The sequence below is a fragment of the Anabrus simplex genome, chromosome 1 (assembly GCF_040414725.1).
Source record: "Anabrus simplex isolate iqAnaSimp1 chromosome 1, ASM4041472v1, whole genome shotgun sequence".
Classification (NCBI taxonomy): Eukaryota; Metazoa; Arthropoda; class Insecta; order Orthoptera; family Tettigoniidae; genus Anabrus; species Anabrus simplex.
In genome coordinates this window covers 1,164,854,310-1,164,874,091 of record NC_090265.1, presented here as the reverse complement: position 1 = coordinate 1,164,874,091, position 19,782 = coordinate 1,164,854,310, and the positions used below count along the sequence as shown (strand labels likewise).

The following is a 19,782-nucleotide window of genomic DNA, read 5'->3' as shown; positions in this document are numbered from 1 at the left end:
ATTTTCACACCAGACAAATGCTGGGTCTGTACCTTAATTAGGCAAATGCCGGGGCTGTACCTTAATTAAGGCCACGGCCGCTTCCTTCCCATTTCTAGGCCTTTCCTATCCCATCGTCGCCATAAGACATATCTATGTCGGTGCGATGTAAAGCAAATAGCAAAAATAATAATAATAATAATAATAATAATAATAATAATAATAATAATAATAATAATAATTCAGAGGTGATACTTTCGAAAGAGTGTCCAACGGAACACCTCATAATATGATTTAGGTTGTTTACAAGCATTGGTGTCCGCCTCTGTGGTGTAGTGGTTAGCGTGATTAGCTGCCACCCTCGGAGGTCCGGGTTCGATTCCCGGCTCTGGCACGAAATTTGAAAAGTGGTACGAGGGCTGGAACGGGGTGCACTCAGCCTCGGGAGGTCAACTGAGTAGAAGTGGGTTCGATTCCTCCCTCAGCCATCCTGGAAGTGGTTTTCCGTGGTTTCCCACTTCTCCTCCAGGTAAATGCCGGGATGGTACCTCACTTAAGGCCACGGCCGCTTCCTTCTCTCTTCCTTGTCTATCCCTTCCAATCTGCCCATCCCTCCACAAGGCCCCTGTTCAGCATAGCAGGTGAGGCCGCCTGGGCGAGGTACTGGTCATTTTCCCCAGTTGTATCCCCGACCCAAAGTCTGAAACTCCAGGACACTGCCCTTGAGGCGGTAGAGGTGGGATCCCTCGCCGAGTCCGAGGGAAAAGCCAACCCTGGAGGGTAAACAGATTTAGATAGATAAGCATTGGTAACTCGGAACAAGCTTCCAAAACACAAGGAACGTAGTATATTTTGTGCGGTACAGTAACCAGTAAAGTTCTGTAAGGATGCAAGCTTTGTGAGTAAATCTTGTCTGTATCCACATAACATAAGGTATCATGTTGAGAGCTATGATGTACGTGCCAGTAAAATTGTTACCAATGCCGGGTTTTGTGGTTTCACTTTCTAGCACTTCCACAAATTTAACTTTTTCACACCCCGTGTCCATTATTTCTTCTTCTTTCTTTATTTCTTAATCTGTTTCCCCTCGGACTCAGCGAGGGATCCAATCTCTACCGCCTCAAGGGCAGTGTCCTGGAGCGTGAGACATTGGGTCGGGGGATACAACTGGGGAGGATGACCAGTACCTCTCCCAGGTGGCCTCACCTGCTCTACTGAACAGGGGCCTTGCGGTGGGATGGGAAGAATGGAAGAGATAGACAAGGAAGGGGGAAAGAAGCGGTCGTGGCCTTAGGTTAGGTACCATCCCGGCATTTGCCTGGGGGAGAAATGGGAAATCACGGAAAACCACTTCGAGGTTGACTGAGGTGGGAATAGAACTCACTTCTACTCAGTTGACCTCTCGAGGCTGAGTGGACCCAGTTCCAGCCCTCGTACCACTTTTCAAATTTCGTGGCAGAGCCGGAAATAGAACCCGGGCCTCCGGGGGTGGCAGCTAATCACACTAACCACTATACCATAGAAGTGGACTCTGCCCATAATAATGCACAAATACTTTCGTAGTTTTTGCAATGCTTTATTTCAAATTCACAACTTTTGGTAAGGCTGCATAGTCGCTCAGAAAATAATGACAATATGTGTTTGCATGTTCCACATATTTAATATGTTACCAGATTTAATTTATATCATTCACTTCCACGTACGTACCCACAACAAGCATTCAATTGTTTCCAGTGGCGTGCACTGAACCCCCTCACGAAGCGTCACTGGATAAAATTGTACGTAGGCTACATTGTTTAAAATCTGTTATAGATTAAGTTGTGATGGTGTCATCACTGCAGTGAATATCAATTTGGAAGTATGTGCGAGCGTGTGGTTGAAAATCTTCGTGTAAGATCTTTCTCGGGTAGACCTTTCCACGAAAAATGCTGCCTTATAAAATGGTAATGTTGACTTTAGAGAGTGTAGTGGGGCTACGATTGTTTATATTCAAAATACATTTTTGCAGCTGGGGTAATGAATATGTTCACCGCACACCGCTGATTGTTTCTGAGAAAAGTGTATCTGTGAGGGACTTATACAACACCATTCACGCCTTCTTTTTCTTGTGACTGTACGTGTTCGTAGAAACTTTTTTGCAGTTTGTTTTACGTCGTCTCGACACATCGTCTGATGGCGATGCGATAGGAAAGAACTAGGACTGAGAAGGAAGCGACCGTAGCTTTAATTAACGTACAACCTGGTGTAAAAATGGAAAACCACGGGAAACCTTCTTCAAGGCTGCCGGCAGAGGGGTTCAAACCCACTATCTCATCATTGCAAGCTGACAACTACGTGACTCAAACAACGTAGTCAACTCGCTCAGTCGTGGACTTCCTAGCTTCTGCTTTCAGTATTATGGTACCACTTACGTTAGAAGGAGTCGGTGAACGTGAGAGAATAAATTTACAACAGTTTGCAATCCTGGCTGAGCATGCATAGGGTGAATGATCTCAATTTTCTGATTAAGTAAAAATAAAGAAGGTAAGTTCTTGTCCTCGTCTTGAGGTGGTGTAGCTCTTCCCAGGCACCCCCCCCCCCTCCAAGGTGTGTGTGTGTGTGTGTGTGTGTGTGTGTGTGTGTGTGTGTGTGTGTGTGTGTGTGTGTGTGTGTTGTTTGAGCTGCATGTACTTTCTTTAACTACATACCAGCTCTTCCAGCCAATCTTAAATTTCTGGCAGCACGGAAAATCGAACCCGGCCTTCGGAAGACGGCAGATAAACACTATGAAACATGGACATATCTTGGATTTAATTTACCTTCTTTGTAACATATTGTCACAAATGGTTTAAGAAAGGTAGTGCCAGTTTTATAATACTTTGTACGTGATCATCTTATGCCAAATAAATAAATAAATAAATAAATAAATAAATAAATAAATAAATAAATAAATAAATAAATAAATAAATAAATAAATAAATAAATAAATAAATAAATAAATAAATTAAATAAATACATACATAAATAACAACTAAAAAATAATAATTTTAAGTCTGGAGCTCGTTTCGTATTCTCTCAGAGGGCCAAAATTTTGTAAAAGTATATATTTTCGTCCCCTGGAGAAAAATTCATGTTTGAAAGGAGTAAGCTAGTCTCTAGGAACTGTCATGAGATGCATTCAGTCTCAGATAAGTGAAGTTCCGTTGTTTTCCCGTTCACATGTATGTCAGGATCGTAGGTCTGTCTAACAGGTGTATGCCTTCGTAGAGTAACAGCGATTTTAACTGCCATTCTCGGAGGTTCCACTTCGATTTCCGGTGCTGCTATTGAAGTAAGGATGCCAGGAGGGGCGATAAGTTGTTAAAATTGTGCATTGAGGGTGTGTTTGAAGAGAGCAGCACCACCTCGGGACGAGGACACGAGTTTAATTTTACTTTATCTAACAAACCAAGATCACTCCCTTCCCAATCCTACTCTCTCTTACCGAACTCGGTAGCTGCAATCGCTTAAGTGCGGCTAGTGTTCAGTATCCGGGAGATAGTGGGTTCGAACCCCACTGTCGGCAGCCCTGAAGATGATTTTCCGTGGTTTAATTAAGGCCACGGCCGCTTCCTTCCAACTCCTAGCCCCTTCCTGTTCCATCGTCGCCATAAGACCTATCTGTGTCAGTGCGACGTAAAGCAACTTGTAAAAAAATAAATAATAATCTGCTCTCACCAGATTTATACATGTTCTCGGACAGGAAATCTACACACGCAAAATACAAAGTTCTGCCTCCTTTATGGTAGTGATAATACGAAAAGTGCTGAGTTATGGGTGGTTCTGAGAAGTGATATTCACAGAACGACAATACATAGAATCTGGGTGCAATAATAATAATAATAATAATAATAATAATAATAATAATAATAATAATAATAATAATAATAATAATAATACGTATTACATTCTCAAAATGACTCGGCTACTTGTCTGAAAGGTAAATGTAGTCGCATTCGGTTCAGAGGGCCCTGCATTGAATATCCGGCCAGACAGGAATTTAATTCTTCTAGTATGATCGTCTTAATGTACATCTTCATCCAGATAAAACACATCACATTTCCAAGTGCCACAGAATTACGCAATGATGTCGGTATTCGACCGTAAAACTGATCTTAATCCACATTAATGCCAACCCTAGACAGTTGGGAAAAGGCGAGAAAAAAATACTGAATTCTTAAATTTCTTCAGTGGTTCATAATTGTGCTGTAATAATCACAGGATCCCGACCAAATCTAGCATTGCTTCCGCTTGGGCCACACTCCTCACTTTACCTTTCCTACCCCATACAATTGGTCCACCCTTGCCGTCTTTCAAGCTTACAGAACTTTTCATTTTCAATCCCTTCATATCTATTCTCATTCTTTAGCCGATCTTTTCATTCTCAGATGGTAGAAATACTTGCTCCTTCTACGATTAACGCTATTTTTTTATGTCACACCAATTCAGGCAGGTCTTATAGGAACGGTGGGAAAGGACAAAGTTGCACTGGGAAGTGACTGTCATGTTAATTAAGCTACAGCCCCAGAATTTGTCTGCTGTGAAAATCGGAAGCCACGGGAAAACATCTTCATAATGGGGATGGAAACCACCATCTTTCGAATACAAGCTAACAAGTACATGGTCAGATCCACACAGCCAGCTTGCTCGGTGCGATTAACGTTGTTTTCTCCGTTGAAACAATAGCCACTCTTTAAACAGCTGACAATTTTGACAAGCATGAGTTGGTTCAGGAAAAAGGTTCTTTCACGTTTCGGGAAATCCAATTACACAGGTCTCTGGCATTCAGTCGCGCTTAGGCGCTAACCTACTGCAACGTACTGTTACTCGACCCTGCATCACGGTAAAGCGAAGCAGGCTTGTAGTTTTATGTGGCTATCGATATCTAGATCTTAGCCAGGCGACCTCCAGTTTTACGAGGAATCCGAACCACAAATACAAGACTTATAATTTTAAAAATCCCACTTTCATTGGCCGGTATTCAAACCGTGGCCTCCTTCGTTAGTTTTTTTTTTTTTTTTGCTAGGGGCTTTACGTCGCGCCGACACAGATAGGTCTTATGGCGACGATGGGATTGGAAAGGCCTAGGAGTTGGAAGGAAGCAGCCGTGGCCTTAATTAAGGTACAGCCCCAGCATTTGCCTGGTGTGAAAATGGGAAACCACGGAAAACCATTTTCAGGGCTGCCGATAGTGGGATTCGAACCTACTATCTCCCGGATGCAAGCTCACAGCCGCGCGCCTCTACGCGCACGGCACACTCGCCCGGTCCTCCTTCGTTAGTAGCCATTGACGATGTCACTCCGACTATCATGCCCCTTACCACTTCTTACCTTAGCACACAGTAGTCTAAATCTATTATAATAGCCTTTTGAACCGACAGAGTATATGGTACATACGGACTACGATAACTATTAGACTTTGATCTCTTTAAAGTAAACTTTCCCTCAAGCTGTCCGAATTTTGGACATTGCAGTTTGAGAACACTTAGCTAATGCTACCTGCCAGTTCAGTTTTCCGTCACATAGAGGGCAATACATCTCAGGACAGAAGCCAATAAATAACCTATAACAACCAACAAGAGAAGTTTCTGTTTTCTTGCAGGGTAGTGTAGTGTAGTGTAAAGTATGTACTGTATATTGCTGATGTAATTTCAAAAATGTAGTGACACAAGAGTCTATTTGGAGATCTTTGAATCTCCACCTGCATTAAACGCTCCATAGCGAATACCATACATCACATACTTGGGAGTTGTCCAGGTAAAAACCCACACGCCGGAGTGACATTCCAGCAATCATAAAATGAGAATAATTGGACATTTATAAATCATAAGTTGCAAAGAAACAACTCATTAGAGATTGTAGTGTTAGTAATGAAATCTTATGGCGACAGTGGGATAGGGAAGGCCGAGGAGTGGGAAAGAAGCGACCGGGGCCTTAATTACGGTCCAGCCCCAGCATTTGTCTGGTGTGAAAATAGGAAACCACGTAAAACCATTTTCAGTGCTGCCGACAGTGGGGTTCGAACCCACAATCTCCCGGATGCAAGCTCACAGCTGCGCGCCCCTTGACCGCAAGGCCAATGAAGTAGGGGGTAACATTCATCAGCCGAGTGCTGATCACATTATCCAGGCGCTCGACGTTCACATTTCGATCGTGTCTCCCCCCTCCACCAATAATACCATCATCCCATATAAATTATTTCTTTAAAATAAATAAAATGAAAGTAAACTCGTGTCTCGTCCTGAAGTGGTGCAGCTCTTTTCAGCCACAACCCCACTGGAGCTGCATGTACAATTTTAACCACATACCAGCTCTCTTGCTATTCTTTAACATCTGGCAGAATCGGGAATCGAATCCGGCCCCCCGAGAACGGCAGCTAATAGTGGTAATCGTTACTTTGTGGAAGCGGATAATAAACAATGAAATTACCTAGTTCCTGTGTTCAGCAGCAGAGTGAGCAGTAAACACATTATAACATATACAGGAATAAATATTTCAGAAAGTATTCCTTCAACTGTTTCAAAAGATTCAATTTTTGGTAATTGGTCTGTTTTCGAATTCACACATTCCAGAGAAAAAGAGCTCCTTGAAACTCAGAAACGGCTTTACTCAAACTTTGAATGTTCCTCCTGCGTATGTTGAGCGTCCTAGCAGAATCGATTAACCTGTCCCGAGAGCAGAGATGCGGGTTCCAGTCCTCAGGGCGATCACGTTTTTCAGTCCTTTTGTTCAAGTATTACATGCAACTCATATGATTTCAATCCGTGTCTGTTGTTATATGTAGTTATTTTTAAAAAATTCCAGTAAACCCGCAGTTCTAAATGAACTTTCAGTTGTCAATGCTCATTATTCACAAGCATAAAAGCCCCTTAAAGTGGCACGAGGGCTGCAACGAGGTCCACTCACTCTCTGGAGATCAACTGAGTAGTGGGGGTTCGATTCCTACCTCAGTCATCCCCGAAGAGGTTTTACGAGGTTTCCCACTTCTTCTCCAGGCAATTGCCGGGAAGGTACCTAACTTACGACCTCGGCCACTTCCTTCCGTCTTCCTTGTCTTAAAAGCAGAGAAACAGAATAGCAGTTTACAGGAATAACATTCTATTTACTTGAACTTAAGATAAATAATGTGATGAACAAGAAGCTGTCAAGAGTATGTGTATAAAACCCACGGGGAATATACACATGTATGATGGGTATTTAAAGTTATGTCACTGAAATGTGACTTTCTCGTCTTCTAATGGAGCACATACAGTATAACCCGATGTCGAGTCAGGTTTTAAAACGGTTGAACTAGTACTAATTTGCCATAAAATAATTTCCATGACAATTTCTTTATAATATTAAAGCAAAGTCACCTCCGTACAGGCTATGAAGGCCCTTGGAAGAGTGGAAGGTAAAGTCTTTCACCATTGTTAACCTCGGCACGTGATGGGGTAGAGTGGTTAGCTTTACACCCGGCCGCCTTTGCTACCAGGAATTAACCTGGTACTAATTTTTGGTGTAGGCTGAGTGAACCTCAGGGCCATATGCACCTTCGGAAGTGGTTCATTTCTTAAATATTACGACTTTCTGACGGGGATTCGAACCCACGTCCTTCCGGGCGAACCGAGCACGCCTTTGCCGCCTCGACCAGGCAGCCCCTTCTTTACAATATTAGAAGGCTTTAATTGTCCGGTTAGTCGACTGAATGGTCAGTTCGCGGTGTCCAGTTTAGCGGCGTGCCGTGTTCGATTGCCATTCGGGTCGAGGATTTTAATCACCTCTGTTTAATTCCTCTGACTCGGAGATTGGGTTTTGGTGTCTGTCCCAACACATTCCTCTTAATTCAAACACAACAAACTACACTATCAACCACCATAGAAACTCGCATTAGTGAATACATCCCTCTCTATAGGTCGAAGTCAGGTGACCTGTTGGCCATGATCGTTAAGGCGCAAGTCTACATTGTCTGACATCGTGGTTAGCAGTTTCGAGTCCCGTTGATCGAATATTGCTGGTCGGCATGGTAGAAGAGGTGCTGACAAATAATATGAGTAAAGGTAAATCACAATGCATTTGGCTTTACGTCCGACTAAATACCTTTACGGTTTCCGGGAGAATGAGTATTATTTTTGCTAGTTGTTTTACGTCGCACCGACACAGATAGGTCTTACGGCGACGATGGGACAGGAAAGGGCTAGGAGTGGGAAGGAAGCGGACGTGGCCTTAGTTAAGGTACAGCCCCAGCATTTGCCGGGTGTGAAAATGGGAAACCTCGGAAAACCATTTTCAGGGCTTCCGATAGTGGGGTTCGAATCTACTACCTCCCGAATACTGGATACTGGCCGCACTTAAGCGACTGCAGCTATCGAGCTCGGTGGAGAATGAGTAAAGGACTGGAATAACAGACAAGGCTATTTGCAGAAGATGTTATACTGTATAGAGTAGTAAATGAGTTGCAGGATTGTGAGCGACTGCACGGGGGACCCAGACAGTGTTGTGAGATGGACAATGGACAGTGGTATGATGCAGTGGTGGTTCGTGCATGAAGGGATTTTGGGCGCCGCCCCGCCGCCTTTACAAAAGCATTTAACGTTATTTCACTCTGTAAATGATTGATTGTCCGCCTCTGTGGTGTAGTGGTTAGCGTGATTAGCTGCCACCCCCCGGAGGCCCGGGTTCGATTCCCGGCTCTGCCACGAAATTTGAAAAGGGGTACGAGGGCTGGAGCGGGGTCCACTCAGCCTCGGGAGGTCAACTGAGTAGAGGTGGGTTCGATTCCCACCTCAGCCATCCTAGAAGTGGTTTTCCGTGGTTTCCCACTTCTACTCCAGGCAAATGCCGGGATGGTACCTAACTTAAGGCCACGGCCGCTTCCTTCCCTCTTCCTTGTCTATCCCTTCCAATCTTCCCATCCCCCCCACAAGGCTCCTGTTCAGCATAGCAGGCGAGGCCACCTGGGCGAGGTACTGGTCATCCTCACCAGTTGTATCCTCCGACCCAGAGTCCGAAGCTCCAGGACACTGCCCTGGAGGGTAAACAGATAGAGAAGAAGAAATGATTGATTACATAAAGAGATGGACAAATGCAACGAAGCCGAACTTATGTGATGTGAATTTCAGTTATACAATGTTATTTTTATTATTTCAGCTGTAATATTTTGCACCAGGTTCTACCCTCTACCTTCCTGTTATCATATATCACGTCATTCATATCTCCCTCTGTGCAAGGACGTCCGGTCGTAAAATCTCGCTACGAAGATTCGTGGGTTGCATAAAACTACAATGGAAGGGGCGGCTGAATAACGCTGTATATGCAGCCCGAACTTCTGAGCTATCAAAAAAGGCCACGACACAGAGCTTATTCATTCACTCCTGTAGTTTTTAATAATCAGTCCGCCTCTGTGGCGTAGTGGTTAGTGTGATTAGCTGCCACCCCCGGAGGCACTGGTTCGATTTTTGGCTCTGCCACGAAATTTAAAAAGTGGTACGGGGACAGGAACGGGTTCACTCACCCTCGAGAGGTCAACTGAGTAGAGGTAGGAATCGAACCCGGGAATCCTGTGACCAAAAGGCCAGCACGCTAATCATTTAGCCATGGAGCCGGACGATTACAAGCTGGTGTTTGTTGTAGAGGTGTGGGTAGGAGCAATGAGTGTATCGAAGGTGAACATTTAACAGGTCCGTCCAATCGAAATATGAAGATATCGACGGAAGAGAAGGAATAATTGTGACTGACGTGGAAATTAAAGACTCCCTGGGCCTCGCAAGCGTAATAACATTGGAGTTGGTCGAAAAACAATTGTGTCTAATTTCCATTTGGGAAAATCAAATGAAACGTTTGGTGTTTTAAAGAATGTCGTATGTAATAGTATCCTAAATTTGTTTACTAATATCCAGCAAAACGGAATCCAGATCTATTAATTTCCACCTGCGAAACAATATAGCACCACTTATTATGTTCTGTAAAATACAATAGGGCCTTTATTTATTTCAAGTAAATTGTATAATATTTTCTAATATGATATTACTTACATTCTTAACTCGGTATGTGCATCAGCGGTAGGATGGCGGCCACCGTATCACAAGATCACGAATTCAAATCGCGTAGAGGTAGATGGAATTTGTACAGGGTAGTATAACGTACATTCGGCACTCCACGTTATACTGTGTCGGTATGTTACATGTTTTATGAGACACAATCGATGCTTAATCAACAAAAAACAAGAAGTTAGGTTGTAATGAGTTTACCTATACTTTCTCTTAAAACAATAATCACCACCACCTCTCAGTCAGGTTGGCTAATAGAGCACTGTTTTCCCTGCCATCCGGTAGAGTTAAACAGAACGTCGAAAATGGCACATTTATATAGTAATGTTATTTCACATCTGATCGTTTGAATGGTCCATCACATCGAAGGACTTCGCTTCTCATTCAGATAGAATTAACTGTGATTAGTTCAGTGACTGGTTCTTCAAATGATCATCGTAATACAAGTTAAAATATGCTTTAATAATTTTTTGAACTCTGACGACGGCAACTTTTTGAATAATTTCCGTCACCAATAGATGATTTTTCTTTTCAGAGGTAAATGGTTTTCCATTAGGACCTAATACAGAGGGAACAAAATAATAATAATAATAATAATAATAATAATAATAATAATAATAATAATAATAATAATAATATAACATAATAATATGCTTTTCTCCGGTGCGCGATATTTTTTTGCAATAGGCGAGCGCGCGATCGTTTGCTGCGTACGGGTCGAGGTCAGCGGGAAGGTAAACCACACAGCAGTAACCACAAACATTTTTTTAAGAAGTTCATAACTTACCAAATTACGAAAGGAGGTGTTTAAACTGCCCATTTCTATTCTATACACACTTTTGATATCTCGTTAGGAAATTATTCATCACTCGCGATCGTTCATGTTAAGGAATCTCGGCAATTTCCTGACGAATATTATGTTGTGTGCGGGTTCGTCCTGTACACGGTATTTTTTATTTACCGCAGAGACAATCGTAGATGGACAAATAGGGGGAACGAGATGGACCAAAAATCCCTACTAATAATTCTATTCCGTGGAAACAATTTTGCGAATATCTCTCATCGAATTATTCGCAGTGTGAGCAGTGGCAGAGTCGTATTGAAAAAGATGCAATATCACTCTCCCTGTCGGTTAAATCTCTAAAAAAAAGACAGAGGTTAATATGGTATTTACATAAGTAACGGAATTGACCTTATTCTCAAAAGAGTAATAGGTCTCTTTATTCTTTCGTTATACACTTCATACACTGATTTTGGTGTCATGAAGGGGCACTTCATGTACGAAGTTAAGTTTAAGAGCACTCTAGTAATGACTGTTTTGTTATACGCACGTAACCATGGAGATGAAACCAGGCCTCGTCCGGGAAGAATATTTTGTCCATTGTATACATTTCGCAGACTCCATTTACAAGATATACATGTATGTACTCTTTCGCCTGGTCAAAGAGCATGCGCCACAGTTATTTTATAGGGGTTTAAGTGTAACAATTCAGTAGCCCTTAGAGCAGATCCATATGAAATGTTGCGTAAGAGGATGAAGTGATTTTGTAGGAGAATTTTGCAAACGCTGACCAATGTCATCTATGTTTTCTTCGGTAAAAACCCAATGCTGCTTGTCTGGTTTCTTAGGCTGTATACTTCTATTTTCCAGATATGTGTTACGAAGATTGTGGACTATTTAACTACTTGGAACGGGAATCTTTCTTTAAACCGCCTTTGGGATGACTGAGTCAACACATATGGTTCATACAGTACATAAAGACACACTGTGCCGATAAAAAACGCACGAGCCATAAGAGAATTTATGACTTTGTCGCCATAAGACCATCTGTGTCGGTGCAACGTAAAGCTAATTTTTAAAAAACGGAAAAAGAAAAGACTTTATGACTAATTACAGAATTAAGAAAATAACAAAACACACGCCCTTGGAAATAGCTTAAATACGACTGCGACATCGAACACTTGTGCAAGGTCAGTTAGGAGGGATGCGCGCGCACACAAAGCAATAGCCGAGGTAAGGGAACAGAACATATGACAGTACACCACACCATTCTCTTCCCGCTCATTGCGAACTACTGGGGAGCTCGCCCAAAAGCAAACATCGGATAAAGCATATCTCATCACTCTCTATTATGCATATGGACTAGTTGCATGGTGCTTACAATGATATCAACAACATTGTGATTTCCCTATCTCGAAGTGGGCTGGATTCTTTTTCAGACTGTAAATATGCGAATATAGCATATAATGTTAAGAAATAATAATAATAATAATAATAATAATAATAATAATAATAATAATAATAATCTGATTAACACGAATGTCATATTTGATTGAATGATGATTCAATAAATAACCTAGTACGAAAATAGAACATTTCGAGCGAAAAAAAGAAAGATAATGGAGATTATCGGGCAGGCAATTACTGCTCAGGAATGTTACTCCTAACTCAATACACTCAGTTAGTAAATATCATCCTAAGTACATATTAGATTACCGGGCATGGAAGTGGGCAGGCTGTCAAATCCGGAATCATCTGACGAAGTGCTGCCCCTTTGGGTTGACACGCTGTTGGTTGTAGTCTCGTCCTCATCTGTCTCCTCCTCCTTCTTGTCGACTGCTGTATCTGATAAAGAACCGTTCTTCTTTTCCACCTCCTGTCCTTTACCTAAAGAACTGTCTTCACTGCCAGGAGAAAGTAGTTTTCTAGTATCACTACTCTTCATATCGACTCCTTGCTTTAATTGCAAAGAAGTATCGGTTTCTGGGAGAAGTACATTTGGTTTGTTTTTATCTTCACCAGAAGTAGACGTTTCTTTAGAATCCGTTTTTGAAGAAGAGTTTTCATCAATTTTGGCAACTTTCTTTACTTTCACAACCTTAGGTTTCGGTTTGTCATTGCTGTCTTTCTCCATTCGCTTTGAAACTCCCATTGTTTTGGAACCGGACTCTGCAAATTCCTTTGTTGTTTCTTTCTCTTTGATTGGTGCGAGTTCTGGAACTGTTGCAGTGTGCTCCGACGATTCAACTTTCTCTTTCTGAGTGGTAGATTCAGAAACATTGACCTCTCCTTGCTTCTTTTCAATTGTCTTGTCAGGAATCTTGCCTGCCTGTTTGTCCTGTTTAGGTTTCTTAGCTGCAACCACTTTCTTCGTAGGAGCAGGCTTTCCTTCTGCAGTCTTCTTCTGAACGTCTTTCGTATCACTAGCCACTTCAGCTTCTACAGGCTGTAAAGTTTCAGGTAGTAATGTAATAGGTGTGGATGATGGTTTTGGAGAAGCTAAAGTAAATTTAGAGTTTGCTGATGACGGATCAGTTTTGATTGTTTCTTTCTCTGTGTTCTGTAACTTGCTTGTAGGCGCGTTTTTATCGTTATTTAGTACGGTAGACAGCTCAGTAGAAGTTTCAGACTTCTTAACTTTCACATCTTTAATGTTACTTTCCCCATGTGGAGAATTATTTTCTGCTTCCGTACAAACTTCTCCTTTCAGCAATGGTTTCTTTGGTGATTCAGGAGGTTTTACAAACTTTACCTTTGGTATAGGCTTAGGATGAGGAGTTTCTGGTTTTGAGATTGGAGATGGCTGGGAAATAGCTTCATTTGCTTCAGTAGATCTTTCTGTAAGTTTAGATTCGCTTATGGAATCTACCGGTATAGTTGTATCCTTAAATTCAGCTATTTTGTCGCCTACCACCCCAAGTGCTGAGGTACGTTTTGCAACAGGGGATGATGACATACTTTCCTCCGTCTCCGTACGTTTTGCAACTTTCTTCACTTTGACAAACTTTTCTTTTTCATTCCTGTCCTTGACGTCCACATGTTCTGCCACTCCTTCGGATACCTTTTGGTCCTTATCAGATGGAGGCTCTTTTTCCATTACTACTACAGGTGGAATTGTCAAATTACATTTATCGTCTAGTAGACGTACATCAACAGTCGACTTAGAGTCCGGAGATGGTGTCTTAGTGTCAATCGCTTTCTCTTTTGATACGGGTTTCTTTGGAGTTTCTGAAAACTTCCCTATCTTCCACTTGGGAATGCGCTTCTCATCTTGTTGAACGGATTCCAATATTTTCACATCTTTAGACGTAGGAGATGATTCAAAGGGTGATCTAGGAGAACCTGGTATTGCTATAGAAGCCGTTTCTGGCTTCTTATTCTCACGACTTTCTTCTGCTGTTATCTTGCCCCAGAAATCTTCATCTTGCGCTGTTTCTGTTGTTTTTTCAACTGATAAAACGGTATCGGTTGTAGATTTATCCTTCTGAATTGGTTTCTTAGGCAATTCGGTAACTTTATCAGCTTTCCCCTTTGGAACACATTTTTCTGCTTCAGTCTCTGTTGGCTTCTTATTAGTTTGGGGAAATGCTGGAGTAGACGGCGTCTTTGGAGATTCAGTATAATTTTCTTGATCCTTTTCCTTGGATGCAATTGCAGTTATCACCGAAGGACTAAGTTGATTTGATTTACTTTTATCTGCCAGCAGGCTTACATCAGCAGTGTCCGAAGATGGTTTCTTAGGGGCAATCGGTTTCTCTTTTGGTGTGCATTTATTTGGAGTTTCTGAAGACTTTCCTACCTTCAACTTCGGAACGCGCTTCTCCATAACTTTTTGGGGTTCTTGTTCTTTAACTGGTGAATGTTCTTCCTTTGTTTCTGGCAGTTTCGCTATTTCTGTAAGAGGAGTAGAGAGTGCAGCAGCTGGTTGATGTTCATCGATTGTAGCGGTACCAGTAATTGCTCCCCAAAAATCATCATCAGAAATAGCACTAGCAGGTGTTTCAGACTTCGTTTGATCAGAGGTTTGTGGTTTCAGTTTCTTGGTTTTCTCACCAACATTTACTTTCTTCTGTAGTTCTGTAGTTTTATTCAATTTCCATTTAGGTACAGTCTTATTACCGGGAGTTTCTGGTACTTGTTTCGGTGACAGTGGTAGAACTTTATCTGTCTTACCAATAGTCTTATCACCTGCAGACTTGTTGATTACTGAAACCTCCTCTGGATGGTCCTTTACAATATCCATCGATGTTTTAAACTCTGCAAGAGAAGTATTTGAACTTAGATCGGAAGCTTGATCTATAGCGTCCGTCATTTTAGTCATTTTCCACTGCAGGCCGTGGCTTCCAGATGGTTCTTCATTTGATAGTGATTTGGTTTCTAGTGAGATATTGTCCTGTTCCTCTTTATTTGATAAAGTTTCATCTTTAGGAGTATTATGTTGTATTTTGACAGCTGCTTCATCTTTTTTTAGTGGAGACAGTGGTTTTGCAGTAATATTAGCACTATTAGAATTTTTGTCTTTCAATAACACCTTCTTAGGAGACTCTAACATTTTTCCCGTTTTCCATTTTTGAACAGGCTTTTCACCTAACTTCGGCGAATCTAAAGAAACGTCTGTCTTTTTATTTTCTATGCAAGTTGTTAATTTAGATTCTAAATTATCAATGGATGGTTGAGCTACTTGTTTTGACAATTTATCTTCATTGATTGAAATTGTATCTTTAGAATCTGTCACAGAAACGGCAACACTAGCAAGTTCATTAATAGCTTCCTTTGTTATTGTTATGGCATCGTTTGTATTCACCTTCGATTCCAAACACTGTGTATTTGTGTTACTTTCCGACAGATTCTGAGTTGTATGTCTCTCTTTTATCGGCACTTTCGACTTCTGTTGCTTACTTTCTTCAGAGATTGAAACAATATTATTTTTAATGTCTTCTTTTTTAGAGAGTATCGTCTCCATTGTTTTAGGTATATTTGTCTCAATCTTCATTGGAACCTCAGTCGCTGTGTTTGTATTGCGTTTTGCTACCTTCCATTTGGGAACTGGTTTCTCTTCCGAAGTCTTGACCATAGATTTCTTATCATTAACTGGAGCCTTTCCTGATTCGTTCTTCACCAATGTTGATTTTTGAATTGGTTCTTCAGTCTTAACGTCCTTTCTAAAAGAACTTTCACAAGGAGGAGAAGGACCTGCACTTTGTTCGTTCTGAGATACATCGGACGCACTTACTATGTCGAGCGACAGGGCCTTTTTTAAAGTGACAGGTTTGTACTCATCATCAAGGCTATTAAGGAACGCCCAAAAGTTCACCCCTGTGTCCGTAGGTGTTGGTGTTTCTTCTGGTTCTAGTGAAATGGCCGGATCTCCTTGACGCTTCGGACCTTTCTTCTTCTCTTCAGGCCTCTTCTCGATCACACGTTTGCCAGTCTTAATGTCTTCCAGCTTTGGGATAATCTTAGTCATGATTGGAGACTTCTTTTTCTCTGCAATAAACACCCCACTTTGTACCTCTTTGTCTTTTACTTTTGCAATCTTTGGGTCAGATCTTCTTCGTTTAGAAACATAACCCTCATCTCTCTCAACACCAGCTTCTAGTTTACTCTCCTTCTGTTTATTTGATACTAGTGGCTTACGATTTTCTACTTTCCCTTCCACAATAAGTTCTAAATTAACAGTTTTATCTTTCAGTAGTGACTGCTGTTTACTATCCACGTGGGAATCGCTTGTCTTTTGTAACACACTTGTCTGGTTCTCATGTATGCTCTTATGCAAACTTTGGAATGATTTCGAAGTAACATTAGGTTTACAGTCTTTAATACTCTCTTCTTGTAACATTTCCGACTTCAGTGGAGATTTCTTTAATTTTTCGTCGGCTATTTTTGATGTTTTAGATGCTTGTTGCTTACTTTGAACTCCTTTTGCCTTCTTCTTGAGCTTCTTATCTCCTGAGACTCTGTTTTCTTTGCCAGAATTTCTACTTGGACTCTCATCCAATTCTTGTACGGTTACCTCATACCTAAATTTCTTCGCAAGAGTCCTGGGTGAGGCCGGAGATTCCTCCACCTGAATATCATCTACTATAAACTTAACCGGAGACTTCAATAATGGAGCCGCTGATATTGAATTGTCTACAGAAATATCGGCCACAATCTTCTGTTTATCACCCCTTTTCCGTTTCACTGTAATATTCTTCGCTAGCTTCAATTCCTCTTCTTCTGCTACAATCGGAGGAGCATCTACGTCTAAGGACGAACGTCTGGAATTTGGACAGGATATAGTTTCCGAGTCTGAGATATCTTGCGAGTTCCTCCGTAATTTCTTGACTGTATTTCGTCTCTGGAGAGGGCTTTTCTCCGTGCCTGATTCATCTTCCATCATCCATATGGTTTCAGAAGGTTCCGATGTCTGTCTAATTAAATCGCGCTTTTTCGTCTTCTTGCCCAGCCTCATAGTTCTATTTCTGGTCTCCTTTTTCTCTTCAGTTCGCGCTGTCTCGACTAAATGTGAATCTACCTCCTCTTGAGTAGAAAGTAGAATATCGAGAGCTGCATTCTCAGTCAGTATGATAGATGAATGGTCTTCACTTGGTGGTTGCGGAGGTACTAGTGGTTGTTCAGCAGTTTTCAGCGCCTCAGCCTGCAAACGTTCAAGTCGTTCTTGTTCATCTAGTTTTCTTTGACGTTCTTCCTTCGCAGCCTCCGCTATCTTATCTTTTATAAGGAATTTTTCCATCAGTCTCTCACCAGGAGTTTGTTTGCGCCTTTGCAATGCAGGATTATCTTTCGGTTTCTTGGTATGTAAACGAACAACGGTGCGGCCTCTCTTGATAGTACCTTGACGACTGAATTCCTGACCTTCTTGTTCTCGACTTCTCTCTCGGTCGACACGTGGAGTGCGAGGTGTCGATACGTCGATATCCGCTGTGTCTATCCTGATGGGCTTCGGAGGTAGATAAGAGGAAGTGATTCGCGGAGACCCGATTCTCGACAGTGGTGTTAAAGGGCGGCGAGGTAGCGAAGTAAATGACGACGTTTCCGAGATGGTTGGGAGAAGTGGGGAATAACCCGCTCGCGAGGGGAGAAGGCGAGGTGTCGGCATTAGACCTAACGTTCCACCAGAGTACACCGAGCGGGATGGGAGCCCAAAAGGACTGTAGTAAGAGGATGATGGAAGAGGGTTAGTGAGGGAGGATGACCCATAGTACAGGTTAATATCGTTATAGAGCGGCATCTTGAAGGTTTAGGATACGACGAGTCAGAAAATGTCTTACACGAACAGAAGTGTCTTTAAACCAAATGGAGCAACGTTCGAGGTAATATATTTATAAACTAGTAAAAGATTTCGATAATAGAACTAATCTTGCGGCAGTAGTTCACGAAGTCTGTATATTTTATAAATAATGAACGGAGAGTTAAAAAAATATGCACGATAACATGCACGAGAGATTCTTCTTGAATTAAAAATTAAGGATGACACAAACAGAATTGTTTCAATGAACCGATTAAATTGATCACAGAATAAGCTATGATTACGCTGGAAAAATCACACACACCCTTGTAGCACTCATGGCCGAGGCAGTCACACACCACACACAACTCCCACCATCATATTAACTTTGTCACGTATAGTTCTTTTGTTTGGTGTACTTCTCCAGTAGCACTGAGGAGTAGTATACGATGAAGTGTGGCACCACTGAGTCAAGAAGCATGTTGAACACAGACACTGTACACTTGAGCTACACACATGGATCACACGAGCAGGTATCACTCGGCTGAAAGGAGCCGCAGGCTCTTCTTCCTTCTTGAACACTCGCCACTCACTGACTGGCGGACTGCCGACCAGCTCGCTATTGTACGAGACCCAGAGCGCTAAATATACCGGACCGACCGCTTTCGTAAGGGAGAGAAAGAGATGACTTACAACCTTTCTCCATCATTACTCTTCTAACCATCACTCTATTGTGGTGCGTAGACATAAACTGCAGAGGAGATACGACCCTCATATCTTGTTGACATCTCGAAATCTGACTACCGGTACTGCTAACAAAACATGTACTTAACTTTAATGTAATAATGATAATAATAATAATAATAATAATAATAATAATAATAATAATAATAATAATAATAATAATAATAATGCCGGGATGAATGATTCAGCCGAGTGGCATTGTCACTGGCATCCCCAAACAGACGGCCGTGGTTCGAATCTCGGCCAATAAATATAGGATTTTTGAAATGAAAAATCAAGTTCGTGTGGTTCGGTTTTCACGTGACTGGAAGTCGCGTGGCTATTAACACGATATTAACTGACACGTAAAACTGCAAGATTACTTTGCTTGAAAGACTCTGACGTTAGAGCGTTGGCTTTCACAGATTGTTGGTATCTGAAGGGGCTCAAATACGTCAGCCTCGTGCTGATAGATTTACCGACACGAAATGTAACTCATGTGGGGATACAATTCCGGCACACGGCGTCTCCGACAACCGTAAACGAAATTAGTGGCCGTAAAACCTACAATATTATTATTATTATTATTATTATTATTATTATTATTATTATTATTATTATTAGTTGTTTTACGTCGCACCGACTCAGATAGGTCTTATGGCGACGATGGGACAGGAAAGGGCTAGGAGTGGGAAGGAAACGGCCGTGGCCTTAATTAAGGTACAGCTTGCCTGGTGTGAAAATGGGAAACCAAGCAAAACCATCTTCAGGGCTGCAGACAATGGGGTTCGAACCCGCTATCTACCAAATACTGAATACTGGATACTGGCCGCACTTAACCGACTGCAGCTATCGAGCTTGGTATTATTATTATTATTATTATTATTATTATTATTATTATTATTATTATTATTATTATTATTATTATTGGCCGAGGCGGTAAAGGCGTGCTCGGTTCGCCCGGAAGGACGTGGGTTTGAGTCCCCGTCAGGAAGTCGTCGTAAAATTTAAGAAACGAGATT

General features: G+C 41.7%; 2 protein-coding genes across 2 annotated transcripts in view; both read right to left on the bottom strand.

The window, feature by feature from the left end:
- The window catches only part of LOC136858139 (uncharacterized), a 138,189-nt gene extending 119,573 nt beyond the window's left edge, over positions 1–18,616 (bottom strand). Inside the window, exon 1 of the mRNA XM_067137464.2 lies at positions 12,523–18,616. Coding sequence (XP_066993565.2) covers positions 12,523–18,040 — 5,518 coding nt within the window. The 5' untranslated portion in view covers positions 18,041–18,616. The remainder of the gene's footprint in view (positions 1–12,522) is intronic.
- Positions 1–19,782, bottom strand: part of LOC136858363 (putative protein kinase C delta type homolog) — a 394,811-nt gene that overhangs the window by 3,207 nt on the left and 371,822 nt on the right. The gene's annotated exons all lie outside the window — the stretch shown is intronic.